Source organism: Pseudophryne corroboree, chromosome 2 (assembly GCF_028390025.1).
Source record: "Pseudophryne corroboree isolate aPseCor3 chromosome 2, aPseCor3.hap2, whole genome shotgun sequence".
Classification (NCBI taxonomy): domain Eukaryota; kingdom Metazoa; phylum Chordata; class Amphibia; order Anura; family Myobatrachidae; genus Pseudophryne; species Pseudophryne corroboree.
The window spans coordinates 856,285,794-856,305,286 of NC_086445.1; the positions used below are offsets into that span (position 1 = coordinate 856,285,794).

Here is a 19,493-nt window from a genome sequence, read left to right on the forward strand (position 1 = left end):
AGGAAACTTAAGGCAAAGAAAAGTTATGGGCAGAGAATGGGAGGAGCCAATTCAGTGGAGGAACTTGCAGTGGGGCAGCCGGTGCATTGCACTGGGGCCCCGCCGCACTGAAGGGGCCTACAACCGTCGGCATTACAGTGAGTCACTCTGACTCATTGTATACCACTGTCGCCAGCACTGCGCCCGCTGCCAGTGCCCATCCTGTTCTTCCTTTTAACAATAATGCAGCGGAGAGGGAGAAGGGGTCCCGGCTGGAGAGGGAGGAGAGCCATTCTTCCCTCTCCTCCACTGATGCATGCCTCCTCCTCCCAGATGCCATGCTGCTGCTGACAGATGCTGAGTGCCCCTCCAATGGGGAAGGAGGAGACACTATCTCAGCTTCTCCCCACCCCAGTTTCCGTCCTGTGTCTCTGGCGGCGGTGTGCCTGGTAAATAAAGTGCCAGTTCGTGGGCCAATCAGAGCTCGCAGACCGGCAGCCATTCAGGAGCCACAGCTGCCGGTCTGCGAGCTCTGATTGGCTCACGGACCGGCACTTCATTTGACAGCAACGCCGCCGTCGCCAGAGACAAAGGACGGACACATGAGAGGCGTGCGCTCTGCCCTCCTTTCCCGGACTCACACACAGCACAGCAGTGCATCGGTGAGCGGGTAGAGCGTGTGTAGCTAGCATTGGAGGGGCATATGTGGCACTGGGGGCACACCCCTAGCAGCAAGCATTACCCCATTGTAACAAACACAACACCCAACTCATGAAATCCCTGGCAACAAGCATTACCCCCTAGCAACAAGCACGACACCCAGCACATGAAACCCCTGGCAACGGGCATGACACCCTGAGCATGAAAACCCCTGGCACCGTGCATGGAACCAAGAGCATGAAACCCCTGGCAACGAGCAGGTAATTTAAAAATAATTAGAAGCCTTACTGTAAGGCTTAATGTGTAATGGACATTGCGGTGTTTGTCATAATGTGTCACAGGAATTATAGTGTGCGGTATACTATATCACGGGCATTGTGGTATGTGGTATAATGAATCAGGGGCATTGCAGTGTGTAGCATAATGTATAATGGGCATTGCGATGCATGGCATAATGTGTCACAGGGTGTGTCGCATAATGTGTCAGGGGCATTACGGTGTGTGGCATATTGTGTAATGGGCATTATGGTGTGTGTTTCTAGTTACGCCACTGGCACTAGGGGTCTGACAGCGTGACACCAAGATCTTGTGACCATCCCAGGCACCTACTGTCGTAATGGGGGCCCAAAGCATATTGCTGCACCACCACTCTCTAATTCCGCCACTGAGCCAATTGGTAGACTAAAGATCCATCCTCCTATGAGATGAGGACCCGGGGGATGCAACTCCCTGCAAATCTTGTTCCGTCATTGTCAGAGCTGTGGGGGCCATAGTGCACTGATGATCCTGGCAGCAAACTACTTATTAGGCAGTCATCTCACTGTTACTAAGAAGCAGTTCACAGGCAGGAACATCTGTGCTGTATTGGCTATATCCCCCTGATGGCAGCTCTGCATATGATATATCATAGAACACATACTGTATAAGATAGACTAGTGGTTATGCAGTGATTCGACTTTTGATATTGTGACATAATATTGCCACTTACATTCTGTATCATAACGCTGTAGATTCCCAGGGACTGAAATCCTCTTGTGTAATATAGCACGTTTGACCATCCAATCGCCATGGCTATGACATAAAATGCCAGATATTCTTGTGCTCCAAATATATAACAGAAAACAGATAACATAACCAGGACCGCATGTATGAAACTGAAAAATAAATTAATTTTTTTTTACATTTTCTCTCTTTTTCACACAAGTTAAATGCATGTAAGGGGCTGACAATGATCAGAGCTTACTCCTGATGAACTCAACTATTCAGCATTTAAGTTTGGCCTAAGGACAGTCATATTGATATATTTTATGATCAAATTAATAAGGAATTACCGGGTTCAGTTTGGTTGACCAGCGGAAGGGATGTTACCCCCTGTCCGCTACCCCTGCCTTCCCGTAGCCTAACCCTAACCCTCCCCCCTTAGTGCCTAAACCTAACCTCCCCCGGTAGTGCCTAACACCCCCCCCCCCCCTCTCCTGCAGCCTAAACCTAACCCCCCCACAGCCTAACCCCATGAGCGGTGCCTAAACCTAAACCCCTCAATCTGACCAGGAACCCTAACCTATCCACTGTACTTACAGTCGGAATGCCAGCTGTCTGGATTCCGGCGTCTGTCTCCGGCCCCTTTTGGGATTCCGTCGTTGACATTCGTACGGGTGTCGAGATTCCGGCATCGGTATACAGACTCCCGGTATCCCCACAGCCGGCATTTTAACCCATTTTCAAGTAGTACGAATATTTGTTCCCCTTCGATAAAACAATTTTAAACAGGAGAACAAACAGTCATACAAACAAACAAACAAACAAACAGATAAAGAGGGGAGTGAATTGTCAAAAGCAAAAAAAAAAAAAACCTTCATTTTCTGAGATAAATTGAAATACAATACATATGGTTTCTGGACAACCATGTAATATGGCCAGCTTGGTGGCCTATCCTTATCACCACAATGATGATGGGCCTGTTTATATGTGGAGGACTTGGGCTTTAGGGCCTAATTCAGCATGGAATGTTGCTGCGGCAGCATTTGCACACTGATGACCTTTGACATGTGTGCACTCGCAGAAGCCGCACTGTGAGATGCAATGGCGTGAGTGAATGGAGCAGGGGGTGTGGGTGGGGGGAGAGCTCAGCAGGATGTGGGAGACTTGCCCACTTTTCCAGGTAACCAGGATTGCCACCCTGTTTTCGGGAGCCTCCAGCCAGTGCCAGGAGAGCAAGTATGTATTAGATTATAACCCTTCCCTTCTTTTGGAAAATGTAACACACTGCCCAGATATTTGGGTCAGATGTTCCCACCTATGGAAACTATTAATGGTGTTTTTTAGGTTGCTAATTACAGCCACTAAATATGGTAAAACTGATAATGTACAATTGGTTTAGGAAATTAAATAAAAATGTCACTATTATGTAATAGAAAATCAATAAAAACTATATAAACACAAAAATGTAAGTGCGCTTCGGTGACTCAGAACAAAGTAAATGATTATAAAGTTCCAGCTGGTGGGCAGCGTTTGAAGCAGTCGGTGATCCCAATGGACAGCCCAAAGGTAGAGGCGGCAGAGACCACAGCGGGCAGACGGTATAACAGCGGATGCGGCTGGAGACGACAATAAGCAGTGTGATCGTGGATATTTTTAAATTGTAACAATATATGTGTTATAGTAAACTATTGTGTTATAAATAAGTCTCTTGGTTTCTGTGAGTGAAAGTAAACACCCATTAATCATTTACTTTGTTCTGAGTCACCGAAGCGCACTTACATTTTTGTGTTATATAGTTTTTATTGTTTAGGCTCTCTTGCAAAGCCTTAGTTTGTGCAGCTGGTGAACCCCGAACATAAGTAGAATAAACTATTTACTGATTATTGCGCCAGGAGTTTTGGTGTTGATTGCACCTACTGTTCTTTGTCTTCTAATAGAAAATCAAACCTCATTCACAAAAAGGAGATAAAAAATATTGTTATAATACTTACAACAGAATATGGAACCAAGCATCGGATACAACAGACTTCAGGTCTGAGGGCTTCACCCAAAAGATTGCTGCACCCTACAGTAGATAGAAGAATAAGCCATTAACTAGTACAATATAGAAATTTACTCTCAGATCATTTTATCAGAAGCATAACAATTGCTAACAAAATGGATTTAATCCATTCCTCATTTGACAGTTTATAGATGTATATTATTGATTACCCATTTAAAAGGTATAGCTTAATAATACATAAAAAATAATGATAATCATAAATTACCCCTTCTGCATCCTGTACCATCTCTCCACATGCTTCCATACAGTGAATGGATGTCAGTACTTTGATTGGTGGATAGCTCCAGCCATCCACCAATCAGCATTCTGACAGACAATTACTGTCTGGTTGCAGGCTGGGAGAAAGGTAGTAAATGCTGACTAGCCACTCTGATTGGGTATAATTCACAATCAGAGCTGCTGGGCATTCTGCCCCCGGCTCTTTGCTTGAAGGCCCCTAGAAGCATTGGGCCATGGGCAGATGCCCAGTGTGCCTGACCTAAGGCACCAACCACCAAGGAGTATGGTGACCACACAAATTCTAGATTATTGAATAGGTAATTTCATGAAATAAAGATTTAGAGCTTGGCCTCTGAAATTGTTGTATCACCCGTAACCTCCTGTGTGGATTTTGATGACCTTAATTAGTGTAAATGAAAAATAAGCAACCTAATTCCGTAGTGTCCCCTGTGAATTATATAATGGAGTTAAGGAAATGCATTTCTATAACAACTTGAGAAGATAGGTTTCTGTACATTCTGTAACTGTTCCTGCAACAAATTAAATAATATATATAATATAATATATTTTATTTATTTATTTATTTATTTATGATTACAGTGCTTTATTTAAAGGGCTGTTGAATATACTGGCACTGGGGGTAATTCAGAGTTGATCGCAGCAGCCCCCACTATACGAATAAATGTTAATAGCAGTAGTTCTAGTGGAGGAAAAAAACATAAATAGTGTGCAGGTGAGTAATTGTTTTATATCTTCTCCTATTTTGTTTATTTGTTTATGTACTTTATAATTGGGTGCTGCGGATCCATTGTGGCACCACATAAATAAAGGATAATAATAATAATAACAACAACAACAACAACAACAACAACATATTTTCTATGAAGAGTTGCATGCATCCACATTCACAGCTGTTTGTGACTGGAAAGGTGAAATGGGGAGGAGAAGGTTCTTGTAACATAGGGGGTCATTCCGAGTCCGACCCATTTGCACACAGCGGTTCTTCGCTATGGTGTGAACGGGTCTGGCGTGCGCATTGTGCACGCGTGCCGTTGCCCGGCGTCAGGGGTCACCGGGCAACGACTCTGTATACGAAGAAAGCGGTCGCAGCGGCGACTGCAAGAAGATTGACAGAAGAAAGGCGTTCCGGGGCGTCACCTGTCCGTTGGCGGACGTTTTCGGGGAGTGGTAAGGAAAATGCAGGCGTGTCCAGGCAAACGGAGGGCGGATATCTGACGTCAAAGCCGGGAGGAACATCACTGGATCCGTCGCATAGGGTAAGTAGATCCAGCCTTACTCCTAGGTTGCTGGAAACTTTTTTTTAGCTTAGCAGCCCTGCTAAGTTAAAATACACTCACCCATAGGCGTGGATTAGTTGATCGCACCAGCAGCAAAAAGTTGCTGGCTGCGATCAACTCGGAATGACACCCCATAGGCAGAGAATAGTATGGACATTTGAACGTGTTTGTGTAATTGCAAATGAATGCAGACCTGAACGCAGACACACATTTTACAGCCACATTGTTTGTAGTTGCCTAAGCAACAAATAGTCTCTGATGAGGATAAAGGTCACCAGTACTGACTAGGCACTTCTGACTGGATAATTGTGAATGTACAGTATCATTGCTCATGCATATATTAAATGATATTTTGAGTGTATCTTGGCATTTTTTTATTTGTACACAGGAAGGATAGTTATTCCTGTTGAAAGAGGAATTCACTACTGTGCAGACTCTAGTCTTCCTGTTCTAGTGCGAGGCGTCGTACACTATACCAAGATGGCCAACAAGATTTCTACTGAGCATGTCTTGAGACTGCGTAGTGTGACATGGTGGGAGACAGAAGTCTCTAGCTCAGATCCTATGAGACCTGGTTAATACCTGCTATAAAGCTGTTTCATTATCCTTGTACTGCTACTCGTTTCCAGCATGCACTCACTGGCATGCTCCATCACCAGTGTCCATGTAATAGTGAGTATGGCTGTACCTGCTATCTATCAATAAACCAACACCACTGGTTAAGTAATTGGGTTGTTCATAGTTTGAGTCATCTGCTGGTATGTACCTATATAACGCTGCAATATTAACACCTACACACTCTTGCACACACATCATACCTACTGTATTCTAACCTATAGATGTGTCCTCATACACCTAGTCTCAATACGCCATGCGGCTCGTGGTACCTATGCAACTCTGCTTGCACAGATCGTCTTTTTTGCCCGAAAATGCGTCTTAGTCGCCATGCGATAAGACTAAGCAGAACCAGGAGACTGCACTGATTAATCTGACTACTGCTCTAAGGGTCCCAAAACATGGTAAATACCTCAGCCCCCACAGCACAGATATTGGGAAGAACAATACAGTTGAATTTTCAAGGCTGTTTAATTCTATTCTGCTCCCACTATGATGCAGGTTCCAAGGATGATATTGTTTACTTCAGTAATGACAAAAACATACCTCATGAATAACTCTGTATGTGGCACTAATGATAATAAACACATGTGCAAAGAGATGAAAGATCCCACTGGAGCTAGATAAGTTCAATGAAGCGAAAGCCTACAATGAGGAAAACACAATATAATCTTTATGTAGAAAACATAGGTTCTGATTACCTATCTATAGTATATGCTAAAACATTATAGTATTCTTTTATAACATGAAAACAAGAGAAATAATTTTAGATATTTCAAAATATTTCAAGGTACGTTGACGCTTAAGGTGCATACACACTGGGCGTTTTTGCCGAGCGTGTATGCACAGCGATGATCGCTGACATTGCTGGGCTGAAAAGTGCTCAGTGCATACACACTGAGCGCTTTTCCCCCCTGCCCAGCGATGTCAGCGGGGGTGAGTGGCTTTCCATAGCAGGACGCTATGGAAAGCCGCTCACCCCGCCTTTCATCTACTGCAGGCATTCCCAACCATGGTCCTCAAGGCACACTAACAGTGCAGGTGTTAGTGATCTCCAGGCTTTAGAACTGGTGACTTAATTAGTAGCTCAGTTATTTTGATTTAACCATCTGTGCTGCAGCCTGGATATCACTAAAACCTGCACTGTTGGTGTGCCTTGAGGACCGTGGTTGGGAATGCCTGATCTACTGGTAATACCAGTAGATAAAGGCGGCCGCTGGCAAAGAAGTGGGAGCGTGCATCAGCTTGTGCATACACACTGGGCGGTTTTGAGCTGAAAGCAGCTCAACACACCAAAAGTGAGCTGCTTTCAGCTCAAAATCGCCCAGTGTGTATGGGTCTTTAAACTCTTCTTTGATTCTCAAAAGATAAACTACAGCTCTCTTTGAAAACCCTAATGAATACTGCTTTGTCCTTCTTGCTTCCTTCTTGTGCTTTTGATATCGTTAAAGTAATTTATTTGGCTTGTCAGACAATATGTATTGCAGTGGTTCCCAAACTTTTTTGAATCATGGTGCCCTAGAGTATCAGAATTTTTTTCACTTCACCCCTAGGATAAGAATTTCTTATTGAAAAAATTAGAAATAAATATTACATTTAAGTAAATTGTGTGTCAGCTTCCACCTTTGCTGCTTTTTGCATAGCCTCCCACTAACCACATTAATGTGCTGCTGCTGGCTCCCCCTTCTATGTACGGGTAGCGGGACCATCGATGCCCACTACCCGCGGCGGCTGTGTGTCGCCGTCAGGCTTGTATAACGGACATGTGCCTGCTACAGTATGCTGTGCTAGGACTTATAGTCCGCGATGCAAGCTGTATAAGGACACAGCTGTACATCATCCTTAGGTTAAACTGTGTGGTGAGGGACAAGATTTGCTTCTGTTTGTTCACTGCTTTTGCCTATTATATTGACCATAAATAATTTGAATTGGTCCTGGACCACCAATCCAAAGCACCACTGTAAGTGTACTGAGGCACCCGAGGGTGTCACGGCACACAGGTTGAGAACCACTGATGTAAGGATTAATTTACAGGTACTACATTAAAAACATCCTGATGCAACGTGCCTCAATTTAAGTTGGTGCAAAGAGCATTGGTTTGCAGAGTAAGGTGACTACTCTATGGAGGAACAGAAGTTTGCCATTGCCATAATGGGGTAAATGTAATGGGGGTCCGAGTTGCGGGAGGACTAGGATTTCATCCTAGAATGGCCGTATTTTTAAAGTGGCAATCATTTACAAGGCAAAATCAGGTTGGTTTTGCCTTTTAAATGATTGCTGCTTTAAAAATAGAGCCATTCTCGGGTGAAATCCCAGACCTCTAACAACTTGGACCCTATTACATTTACCCCATAGCACACCTACTTTCTGGCTGCCCCCTGGCAGGGCAGTGCAGGGGACATGATGGTACGTTTGCATTATCATGGCCCTGCACTGTAAAGTGGGGGAGTGGTTTGGCTGTGAACAATGTCATCAAGCCCAAGCCATCCTGATCGTCCACTTCACTGGGAAAGTGGACGGTAGCAGGCGGTCATGAGGGGACTATGGGAGAAGTGCCTGCTTTTCCAGGGGTAGGCAAAATTGTACACTTAATTAGCCAAGAGGTGCATAATTAGATGTTAATACAATAAATTGAAGGGATGAAGAAGACATAAAAATTTGGGTAGGGGCTTGTTGATGCCGGTCTCACCTCTCAGCCTCAACAGAGGAAGGAGATGTACACCATGTTGCACTGAGGAAGGAGCCATTGTTTTTCCCCAAAACAATTGCCTTTTTAATTATGTGTATCAGTACATCTTACTGCATGCTCATGTTAGCGTTTTTGATTTGGAATAATTAAAATTGTTGGTCTGTAGACTTGTCTTTCACTAATTTTAGGAGACTTGGTTCACAGCACCACCCATCCACAAAGGAGACTCAAGCAAGGTTTATAACTACACTTCTGTGGACATACTTAATGTTGAAATACAGACCATGCTGACATTTGGATTTTGGAACAATGAGGATGTCGATGTATTCTACCACACCCGTCATTTGTAATCATCTGCTGTAACATGTCTTACACAGTATCATTGTTTTTCTACATCACTGTTCAACTTGTTAATAAATAGTGGAATATTTGCCGATTGAAGGTATACCTGATTTCCACGTGGTCGGTAGTAGATAAGAGTAAAAACAATATTAAAAGCAAAGTTAAAAATAAAAGAGATTAAGAGCATGTATCTTGCAAAATGTTCCCATTTAAACTGAAGTAGAGCTTGAAGGGGTTGCAATGCCAAAATTTCATGGCGGTTCTAAGGAAAAATAAGAAAATATTAAAATTACTAAATTGTGTATACTGTTTATAAGTTACAGCATATTATGTAAATGTATTATTGTAAAAATATGTCACAGTGAGCCATCATACTGAAGGAACTTCGTTCAGATCTGCCATTTGGTGTGGGGTCCATAGCGCCAACCGAGGAACCAGCACCTCTTTAAAAGGTCAAGCTCCATCCCATTCCCAGCTCTATCCTAACTGGCTCGTTTTAAATACATGTCTTTTATTCCTGTGTCTGAGAGCTCCTGTGTTTTTTTTATTAATGAGAAGGATGTTTTTTTAAATTTTACAAGTCTTCAGCATGTATCGTTACACCAACGGTCAAGTACCAGCAGAAGCAGAGCCGGATTAATGGCGGAGCGGAAGGGGCGGTGTCCCGGGGCACCCACACAAGTAGGGTGCCCACACACTGTCCTCACAACTGCAAAAAAACATTGAAGTAGGAGTACAGCATTTACCTGTCTCCTCTCCGTCCTCCTCGGCAGCTGAGACGTTCCATCACAGCTGCAGCCGCCGAGGAGTTTCACTCAATTCAGTGTGAAGTCTCGCGAGATTTGACATTATCTCGCAAGACTTAACACTGCTGGGAGTGAATCTCCTCAGCAGCCGCAGCAGTTAAAGAACAGCTCAGTTGCCGAGGACGACGGAGAGGAGACAGGTAAATGCTGTACTCCTACTCCGATGTGTTTTTTTGCAGTTGTGAGGACAGTGTGTGGGGGCCCCACAAATTTGTTGCCATGGGGCCCCCACAGGCCTTAATCCGGCCCTGGGTAGAAGATATGACCTTCTCTAAATAGGAGTTACACGCCTCACAATCACGTGGGGGCAGCAACTGCGAATTACATTGTACTATATATTCCATGCTGTTGGCACATGTACAATAATAAACAAAGCAGAATTTCACCCCTGTGAGTTGGAATGACTCCAAATTGTAAATTAAGCCCTCAGATTTTTTTTTTGGGAATGCAGCAAAATGATATAAGCCAGCCTTAGTTTGTCTCACCTTTAAAAACAAAATTCCTAACCATAACAATAAGGTTTTAATAGGCCATAAAAAAAGTATTACACCCATTGACTTTGCAAAAAGATCCAAAACAAAGACTGTTGGGTATATCGATCAAAGCTTGGAGAGAAATAAAACACTAACCAATCAGCTCCTGTAATTTTTCAATCACAGCCTGTAAAATACCTACACATATATAATGTACTTCTGTCAATGGCCAATGTCAGTTGGTAATTTGACTAGTTATTTAATTCAAAGTGGCGGCAAAAGCTTACCTCCCTGTAAACCCATGCTCTACAGTATTCCCAGATTTTTCTTCAACTTACATCAATGTTTGTATTGTAGACCACAATTTTAAGTACTGAGTTTTGTGAACAAGTATCAACATCTTTCAAATCATATAGAGTGGAGGAGAAAGGACCATACGCCCAGTCTGTAAACTTTCTGGACAATACCCTGTTTTCTGTCTCTTTTATTTCTCTACTGAGAATATATTTAAGTACCTAGAAACAAACAAAACAAATCTAGGTTAAAACATCAGACGAATAACTGCACACACATATTAAGCATTCATTTATAATTTATCATAATTAATTTTGAAAACCGCAAGGCCCTTATCTATTGTCATTTACCCCAAACTGAACTGACTATATTAATTTTTCAGTACATACTGTAGATCCTGTACTTAGAGATACACTAACTTCAAAAATGTATTTGCTTATTTTTATGTAAGTCAGTCTATGGTCAGTCTTATATACTCCTATTAGCCAACTCCTTGGGGTAAATTTACTAAGGTGGGAGATTTTTAGAACTGGTGATGTTGCCCATAGCAACCAATCAGATTGTATCTATTATCTTCTAGAAGCAGCTAGACAAATGTTAAGTAGAATCTGATTGGTTGCTATGGGCAACATCACCAGTTCTAAAAAAACTCCCACCTTAGTAAATTTACCCCCTTGTCTGTTCTCTGTAATGCTTTTCAAGCCTGGCCACATCCCCAAATATGTAATATCTACTTCCTAAGTCATGTTACCAAGATATAGTATTGTGAGAAAATCACCAAACATAACAAAGATTGACTGCTGTGTCCTGGAATAGGATAAGGGATATATGTAGCATAGACAAAGGGTTAAATTTACTAAGAATTCTGTTTGGTTCGAGTTGAGTCTGTTGGCAGTGTGTTGCGGTGTCGGATAGGGATGTTAGTCCACACAACTGCACTTAACCAGGATGATTGGTTTATTCAGATAACAGAAATTACAGCTTGTAGTATATAGAAGAGGAACTCACAGTATACATGTGAAGCAGTACAGTGGTAACACAGCGTCTCAGTACACACAGGATGCAGCTGTATACACAGGGTGCGTCTGTGGGGTAGACAAAGTCACACACTCAGGAAAGCAGAAGCTGCACGTCAGTGCAGTTGTCTCTCCCAGGAAGAACTCTCTCAGACTGTGAGGAAGCTAAGCACCTCCTCCTGCACTGAGCTGACACTAGGAGGGAAAACATTAGAGCAGGGAAGCTCCCTCTAGTGCTAGGAATAGAGAGAGACAGCAAAGTGAACCACTGTCTAACACCCCTGCCCTCGCTCAAGGCTTTCTCCGGTTACATACATTTGCATAACACTTTAACAAAACATTTCTCAACAAAGTTTTCCTGTAACTGAAAACACATTACTAAAGCATGGTAAGCAAACAGTAAAACAAATCAACATTTCTCAAAAGTATTCCAGTCCACATTTTGTCATGAACATATTCAGCAAGTGTGATGACAGTCCATTTGTCAACATATCAGCAGCATTGTTCTCGCTTGCTATGTAATCCACATTGATAGACTTGTTTTTCACTAACTCACGGATAAAGGTGGTCATTCCGAGTTGTTCGCTGGTTGCCGTTTTTCGCAACGTAGCAATTAGGTGGAAAATGCGCATGCGCATGGTACGCAGCGCGCATGCACAAAGTAATTTAACACAAAACTTTGTAGATTTACACAAGCTCGAGCGACGTTTTTTCAACGCTCGAGTGATCGTAGGCTGATTGACAGGAAGTGGGTGTTTCTGGGCGGCAACTCTGCGGTTTCAGGGAGTGTGCTAAAAAACGCAGGCGTGCCAGGTAAAAAAGCAGGAGTGGCTGGAGAAACGGGGGAGTGGCTGGCCGAATGCAGGGCGTGTTTGTGACGTCAAACCAGGAACTAAACGGACTGAGGTGATCGCAATCTAGGAGTAGGTCTGGAGCTACTCAGAAACTGCAAGGAATGATTTAGTAGCAGTTCTGCTAATCTTTCATTCGCAATTCTGCTAAGCTAAGATACACTCCCAAGGGCGGCGGCCTAGCGTATGCAATGCTGCTAAAAGCAGCTAGCAAGCGAACAACTCGGAATGAGGGCCAAAGTGATGTCTAATGGCAATGTGTTCAGATCATCCATAATGCTTGGTGCTGGAAGACAAATCAATTGCTTCCTTGTTATCACACGCAAAGTTGATAGTCTCACTGTTTTTAAAGAAGGCTAAGCTCACATAAAGTCTCTTTAATCCATAAAGCTTCTTTCTTGCAGTTTCTGTAAGTGCCATGTAATCCGCCTCAGTGGTGGATAGAGCAACAGTGAGTTGCTTTCTGCTCGCCCAGCTGATGGCTGCATCTGCCGAAGCGAACAAGTATCCCATATAGGAATGACAGTCATCCTCATCTGATCCCCCTTTGGCATCACAGAAAACTTTAAAAGTCGTACCTTTTGACTTTGTAAACATCAACTTTAATGAACTTGTACCTTTCCGGTATCTCAAGATTCTTTTGACTGCAATCCAGTGTTGCCTCCCAGGGTTAATTGTAAACTGGCTTGCTGGCTCACTGCATGTGTGATGTGGGGGCGAGTCCCAATACTTGCATACATTAAGCTACCAACCATTTTGATAAGGGATCTCTCTCATTTCCTCCATTTCCTCCTGGCTGGTTGGTGACATGGCCTTTATCATCTTAATGCTATTGTAAATAGGAGTGCTCACTGGTTTTGCATCAGACATTCTATACTTGCAAAGTATTGCTTCAGTACATGTCTGTTGATCAACTGTAACAGTCCCATCTTTCAGGTTTTGTACAATTCTCATGCCTAACAAATGATTTGCAGGGCCTTAATCCTTTAGCTTGAATCTTTGTTTCAGCTGCTGTTTTACATCAGTAATGTGCTCTTCTTGACCTGCTAGCAATAGATCATCCACATACACAACTATGATAAACTGCTTTTCTTCTATAGTTTTGTAATATAAGCAGTGAACAGTCTCTGACCTAACAAAGTTCATCTGTAGCAGCACAGCATCCAGCTTTACATGACCACTTTGCTTTAGGCCATACAAAGATTTCTTTAAGAGGCAAACGTTTCCCTCTTGGGGCATACTCTCGTCATAATGTTCAGGTGGTTCCATATAAATCTCCTCAATTAACTCTCCATTTAGGAATGCAACTGGTATAACAATAAATCATGAAGTGTAGCAATGGCAATAACTGACCTCAAGGTGCTGTACCTTGCGACAGGTGAAAAGATCTCTCTGCAGTTGATCCCAAATTTTTGTTGTGTATCCTTTAGCAACAAGGTGGGCTTTATAACAAGTCCTGTTTGCATTCAGCTTTCTTCAAAAGACCCACTTGTTCTTGATTGTCTTATGGTTATTCGGCCTGTTATCATCCGGAGCTGACAGCTCTGTATCTATTGCCGACTTCCATTCTTTCCTGTCGCTACTTGATTTTGCTTCCTGTATATTTTAAGGTTCAGGGTAAGCTATATTTGCATATTCCTCACTGTATCTTTTGGATGGAACACCTTTATTGCTCCTCATGGAACTTCTGTTTTCTGATTGGGTATTCGCATTAACACTTTCAGGTTCAGACACGCTTTCTGCTGCCTGTACATCCAGTAATACATATTGTTGCTGTAATTCTTGCTCTACTGTCACAGTGATTGGTGCTGTCTCATGGAACACCGGATCTCTAGACTTTAGAAGACATTTGTTTGTAATGTCCCAAAGCCTGTATCCTTTGCTTTCTTCGCAGTATCCTAGCATAATACATTCCACTGAATCTGGATCTAATTTCCGTCTTTTCTCCTTAGATGTACAGTATGCGCATAAGCTTTACAGCCGAAGACACGGAGGTGATTGACAGCTGGCTTTTTCTTGGACCACGCCTCCAGTGGTGCTTTACCTTTTACGGCTACTGTGGGTGCACAGTTTTTAAGATATACTGCCGTAGACACTGCTTCTGCCCAGAAGCTTTTCTCTAGGCCTGCGTCACTCATAGTCCGTGCTCTCTCAACAATTGTACAATTTGCACGCTCACTCACACTGTTTTGTTCTGGCGTGCAAGCAATTGTTAGTTGATGCTGTATGCCATATTTTTTAAGGGACTGAGCTAAAACTCTGTTGTCATACTCTCCACCATTGTCGGATCTCAAGACTTTTAATTTCAGACCCGTCAGAGTCTCCACCAGTTTCTTGTATTCCACAATTTTATTGACAACTTCACTTTTAGCTTTCATGAAATATACATGTGTCATCATCAATAAATGTTATAAAATACCTGTGGCCACTCATTGATTCCATCTCCATTGGACCACATACGTCAGTATGCAATAGAGCTAGTGGTATTTCCGCTTTACTAGTAGTCTGCTTTCCTTTTATACTGTACAGCTCTCACATACAGGTCTCTCAGTATTACTCACAGTGATTCTAGTTGCCATTCCATCGAGTAGTTTCTGGACGTTGTCATATCCCAGATGACCAAGGCGCCTGTGCCACAGCTCCATCGACTAGTTTGAATCAGAGGCCACCATTGCAGAACACTGCTCAGTATCTAGGACATACAGTTGGTTGCATCGGGTTGCTGAAGCAATTACAGTCCCGTTCTCATTTTGCACCATACATTTGTCTTTTGCAAACTGAACTCTGTAACCATTTTTCTCCAGGACGCTTATATCAATGAGATTGCTTCCCAACTCTGGTACGAACAAGATGTCTTGAATGTCCGTAATAACTGTTTCACCTTTAATTCTTAGACGCACTGTGATTGTTCCAAATTTTTAAGCAGTAAGGACTTTGTCTCCATTCCCTTTTACTGTAATGGGTTCACATGCTGTCAGTGAATTGAACCATTCCTGATTACAATGAAAATGCCTAGTGGCCCCAAGTCCATGTACCAGCAATCCTTTTAGTGACTATGTGCTACATTCAATGCTGACTCATTTGGTTTGTCACGCTTCTTCTGCATACCACTGCAATTTCTCAGTCTGCAATCTGAGGCCTTGTGCCCCACCTTGTGACATATAAAGAATTTGACTTGAGCTTTCTGGACTTACTACCTTTTGTGAATAAGGCAGAACCCTCAGCATCTGTCTCGACAGGAATACGTTCTTGGAACTGTAGCAGCTTGGCTCTTACAATTTCTGTTGTCAGCTTGGTATAATTAGACTCCAAAGTTACTACCATGAAATCGAACTCTGGCGTCAGATTTGTAACATCGCCACCGCCACTTCCTCGTCATCCACCTGTGCCCCCACAGATGCCAACTGCTGAGCTTTTGACAGTATTTTATAAATATAATCGTTCATATCCTTACAGGCATTTAACTTTGTCCCGTACAGCATATACCTCAAGTTTATTCTTCTCATCAGACCTTTGTCCTCATATGCCATTTGCAGAGCTGCCCACATGTCTTTGGCTGACACTTTCCCGCTGATAATGGAGTAGACGTGTTGTTCCACGGCCAAGCCTATCATCCCAATGGCTCTATCCACTTCAACTGGGTTTGGGTCTGCTGCTGGCTCAATTGTGACTTTCCACAACTTTTCCCGCTTAGACTGCATCTCCATGGCGAATTTCCATGTTGTGTAATTCTCTGAGTCTTTTTGCTTTGTAAAGTTCACACTGTTCCCTGTACTGTACATTCTTCTCTATATTTAATAAAAGTACTAATTTAATCAGCTGCACTTTTATTTCTTATGTACCTCTGTTTTAGAATGCCTTTCCAACTTGGGGTCCTGGGCCCATAACCTGTTGGCAGACTGTTGTGGTGTTGGATAGGGATGTTAGTCCACCCAACAGCACTTAACCAGGATGATTGGTTTATTCAGAGAACAGAGAAAACATCTTGTAGTATATAGAAGATGTTCTGCAGCAGCAGGAACTCACAGTATACTGTACACAGCGGTAACACAGCATCTCAGTACACACAGGATGCGGCTGTATACACACAGGGTGCGGCTGCAGGGTAGACAAGGTCACACACCTTGGAGAGCAGAAGCTGCTCGTCAGTGCAATTGTCTCTCCCAGGAAGCTCTCTCTCAGACTGTGAAGAAGCTAAGCATCTCCTTCTGCACTGAGCTGACACTAGGAGGGAAAACACTAGAGCAGGGAAGCTGCCTCTAGTGCTGGGAATGTAGAAAGACAGCAGAATGATCCACTGTTTAACAGAAACATGATAAGCATTGCAGGGATACATGAGAGTTTTTATACATCAAACAACAGCCTGGCTGTTGGCTAACAGACAGCCCACTTACAGCCAATCAGTGACCTGTTACCATGGTAGCGGGCGTTGATTAGCTGGCAGTCAGAGAAGTGACTGAACTCGCATGGATTCAGGGGCAGATGTATTAACCTGGACATGGCATAAGGAAGTGATAAACCAGTGATATGTGCAAGGTGATACACGCACCAGCCAATCAGCTCCAATATGTAAATGAACAGTTAGGAGCTGGATCCAGGTATCTACACCAGCAGCTCTCTGCCAAGATCCAACGGACTTTCATACCGGCACTTCGGTTCCCGCAAGCCGCACACACCAGCACGCGGCTTCTATCAGCTACATCCGTCTCACGTACTACATCAGCCCGGCGGCTTTTACCATCTCCTTGCTGCATAGCACGAGTGGGCAACGCAGGATCAAGAACCGGTGACGCCCGGTCTCGGACCAGCCCACAGGAGAGGTATACATTACAGCAACACAGCTTTGTGACGGGCACATTGTGCACTATTTGGGACCGTTTTTCATTTATCATCTATACAAATGAATCCACAAGTGAAAACCTTGTGAGTAATTACGGATCTTCAACAAGTCTCCTTATATAAGCTGCTCCTAAATTTCCTACGATACCTATATTCATCAAGGTGTGTTTCATTATACAGTTATACATACTACTAACTTTTAAATTATTAGTTTTATGAAAAGCATATTTTTATTCAGTATTCATGGTTAATAAATTGTGTTAATTTTTAAACAAAACGTCGGCTCTTTTCATTTTTTCCCTGATACACTGCGCAGCCGTTTCCCTGTTTTTTGAATTAATGCTTTGCATGAAGTGACCATGTCAAGTGTGTCCCCTGGCTGTGGCATTTACCCCCCTGCTAGTGGTGCCCAGTGCTGATTGGGACGTGGTTTGCAGTTCTAATCATGATTTAACACTTGTGTTTGCCTTATCCACTTAACTGACAATTTTTTTCCCAAAAACCGCTCCAAAATTGTCAGGGTTTTTTATTTTTTATTACTGAATTAGGTGAAGAACATGAATTTAACCTTATCCAAAATAATTTTTGTTGAAAAAAAAAATATATATTTTTTTAAATCATTTTTTCTCAAACATCGGAACATCGGTCAGGAGGATCGGTAACATTGGAACATTGCAACGTTACTTTTTACCCCCAAGATAGCTGGCAGGTACACAGGGGGGGTCTGGGGGTGGCTGGGTTGGGGTTAAATTTTCCAAGCGGCTGCCATTGTCTGCAGCCGCTGGAGGGGGGGGTCCTGCCGTGTTGACCGATCAGCAGTGATTGGCAGCAAGGCAACACTGAGGGGAGGGTGCAGGGAGGCAGAGGCTGAGAGCAGCAGCGAAAGGAAGTTTCTCTTCGCTGCCGCTGCTAAACACTGTTTATCTGACTTGTCGTATCCTGTGCGACCAGGTCAGATAAAACACTTGCTGGTGTGGTCGCATCTCATGTGACCATGCCAGGCAAGTGGTTAATAGATCTCTGAGTTTGGAAAAAAGTAAACACCAGAGAATGCAATCTTGGGCAAACACGATTTGTAGTAAATGTACCCCTATAAAGAATGACACTCAACTAAATGGTTACATCGGCGTGCTGACTTACTAACATCTTCATAGAATCTCTATAAATGGGATGTAGTTAATTTACCCGAAGGATGGGATGCCGGTGGTCGAAATACCAACGCCGGAGTCCTGAAGGACGCCATAAGACCGAATTCTAAATCCCGACGGAAGTCAGGATGCCAGTGTCAAAATACCAACATGCTCACGTCCTGCTGCAGAGGTGGGGGGTTAGGTTTAGGCACTAGAAGCCGGGCTTAGAGTTAGGGTGTAGGGACGGGAAGGTTATGGTTAGGTACTGGAGGAGGGCTAGGGTTAGGTACTAAAAGGTGAGGTTAGGGTTAGGCAGCGGGAAAGTTAGGGTTACGCACCACCGGGGAGGGTTTGGGTTAGGCACCAACAAGGGAGGGTTAGGGTAGGCAACAGGTGAGGGTTAGAGTAATTTCTGGAGGGCTGTCAGGATTCTGATGGCCGGGATGCCGCAGTTGGTATTCTGACCTCCGGCATCCCCTCCATCGGGATATCATACTGAATCCCTATAAATATCCTATCATAAGCAAATTATTATACATCTATCTCTAGATATTTGCATTATACAAAGCCAAGCTAAAAATAACAAAATTAAAGTTAGAATGCATTTAAGGTGAAATGTAGAATAGATAATGCACGATTCAAATCAACAATTCATCAGGTACAAAACCCATACCAAACGGGCTATGAGCATGTTGGCTTTATGTAATGTAGACATGGTTCTGATTCATTTGTTAGTAAACCATATCATTAATTCTTACCTCCATTTTCCCCTTCTTTGCTGCTAGTTGCAGTGGTGTGAGGCCTTTATTATTTTTAATACTCTCAATGGACTTGTTTTTACATTTGCGTATGATTTTATCATACATATTTATCATGAAAGTGTTGACAACTTCTGAATTATCTGTCACAGTGACCAGAGCATGGAGCACAGTGTTTCCAAAAGAGTCCTGGCTGCTGACATTGGTCTCACTGTTCTCAATAAGCAGATCAACCACCTTTGGCTGATTGGTACATGCAGCTAGAGCCAGTGGAGTTTCACCTGAAAGGAGGAGGTGGCAGTTGAAAAGAAATGAAAATGTAGTTTCACAAATAGTAACTGTTCTTTTATCTAACAGCCTAAATAAATATCTCACCCTACTCATGTAACTGCACCATTTTACTCTAAAGTGTATATTGTGTAATAGAATATATGGCAATGTTGTGTTGATTGGCTGCAGACTGTATAGAGCATGATAAAAT

General features: G+C 43.0%; 1 protein-coding gene across 1 annotated transcript in view; it reads right to left on the reverse strand.

Annotated features, from left to right (window-relative positions):
• Window positions 1-19,493, reverse strand: part of LOC135049869 (transient receptor potential cation channel subfamily V member 3-like) — a 112,447-nt gene that overhangs the window by 44,110 nt on the left and 48,844 nt on the right. Inside the window, exons 6-11 of the mRNA XM_063955817.1 lie at window positions 19,013-19,293; window positions 10,463-10,639; window positions 8,952-9,107; window positions 6,361-6,459; window positions 3,612-3,685; window positions 1,628-1,793 (exon numbers count right to left, since the gene is read on the reverse strand). Of these exons, the coding sequence (XP_063811887.1) occupies window positions 1,628-1,793; window positions 3,612-3,685; window positions 6,361-6,459; window positions 8,952-9,107; window positions 10,463-10,639; window positions 19,013-19,293 (953 nt within the window). The remainder of the gene's footprint in view (window positions 1-1,627; window positions 1,794-3,611; window positions 3,686-6,360; window positions 6,460-8,951; window positions 9,108-10,462; window positions 10,640-19,012; window positions 19,294-19,493) is intronic.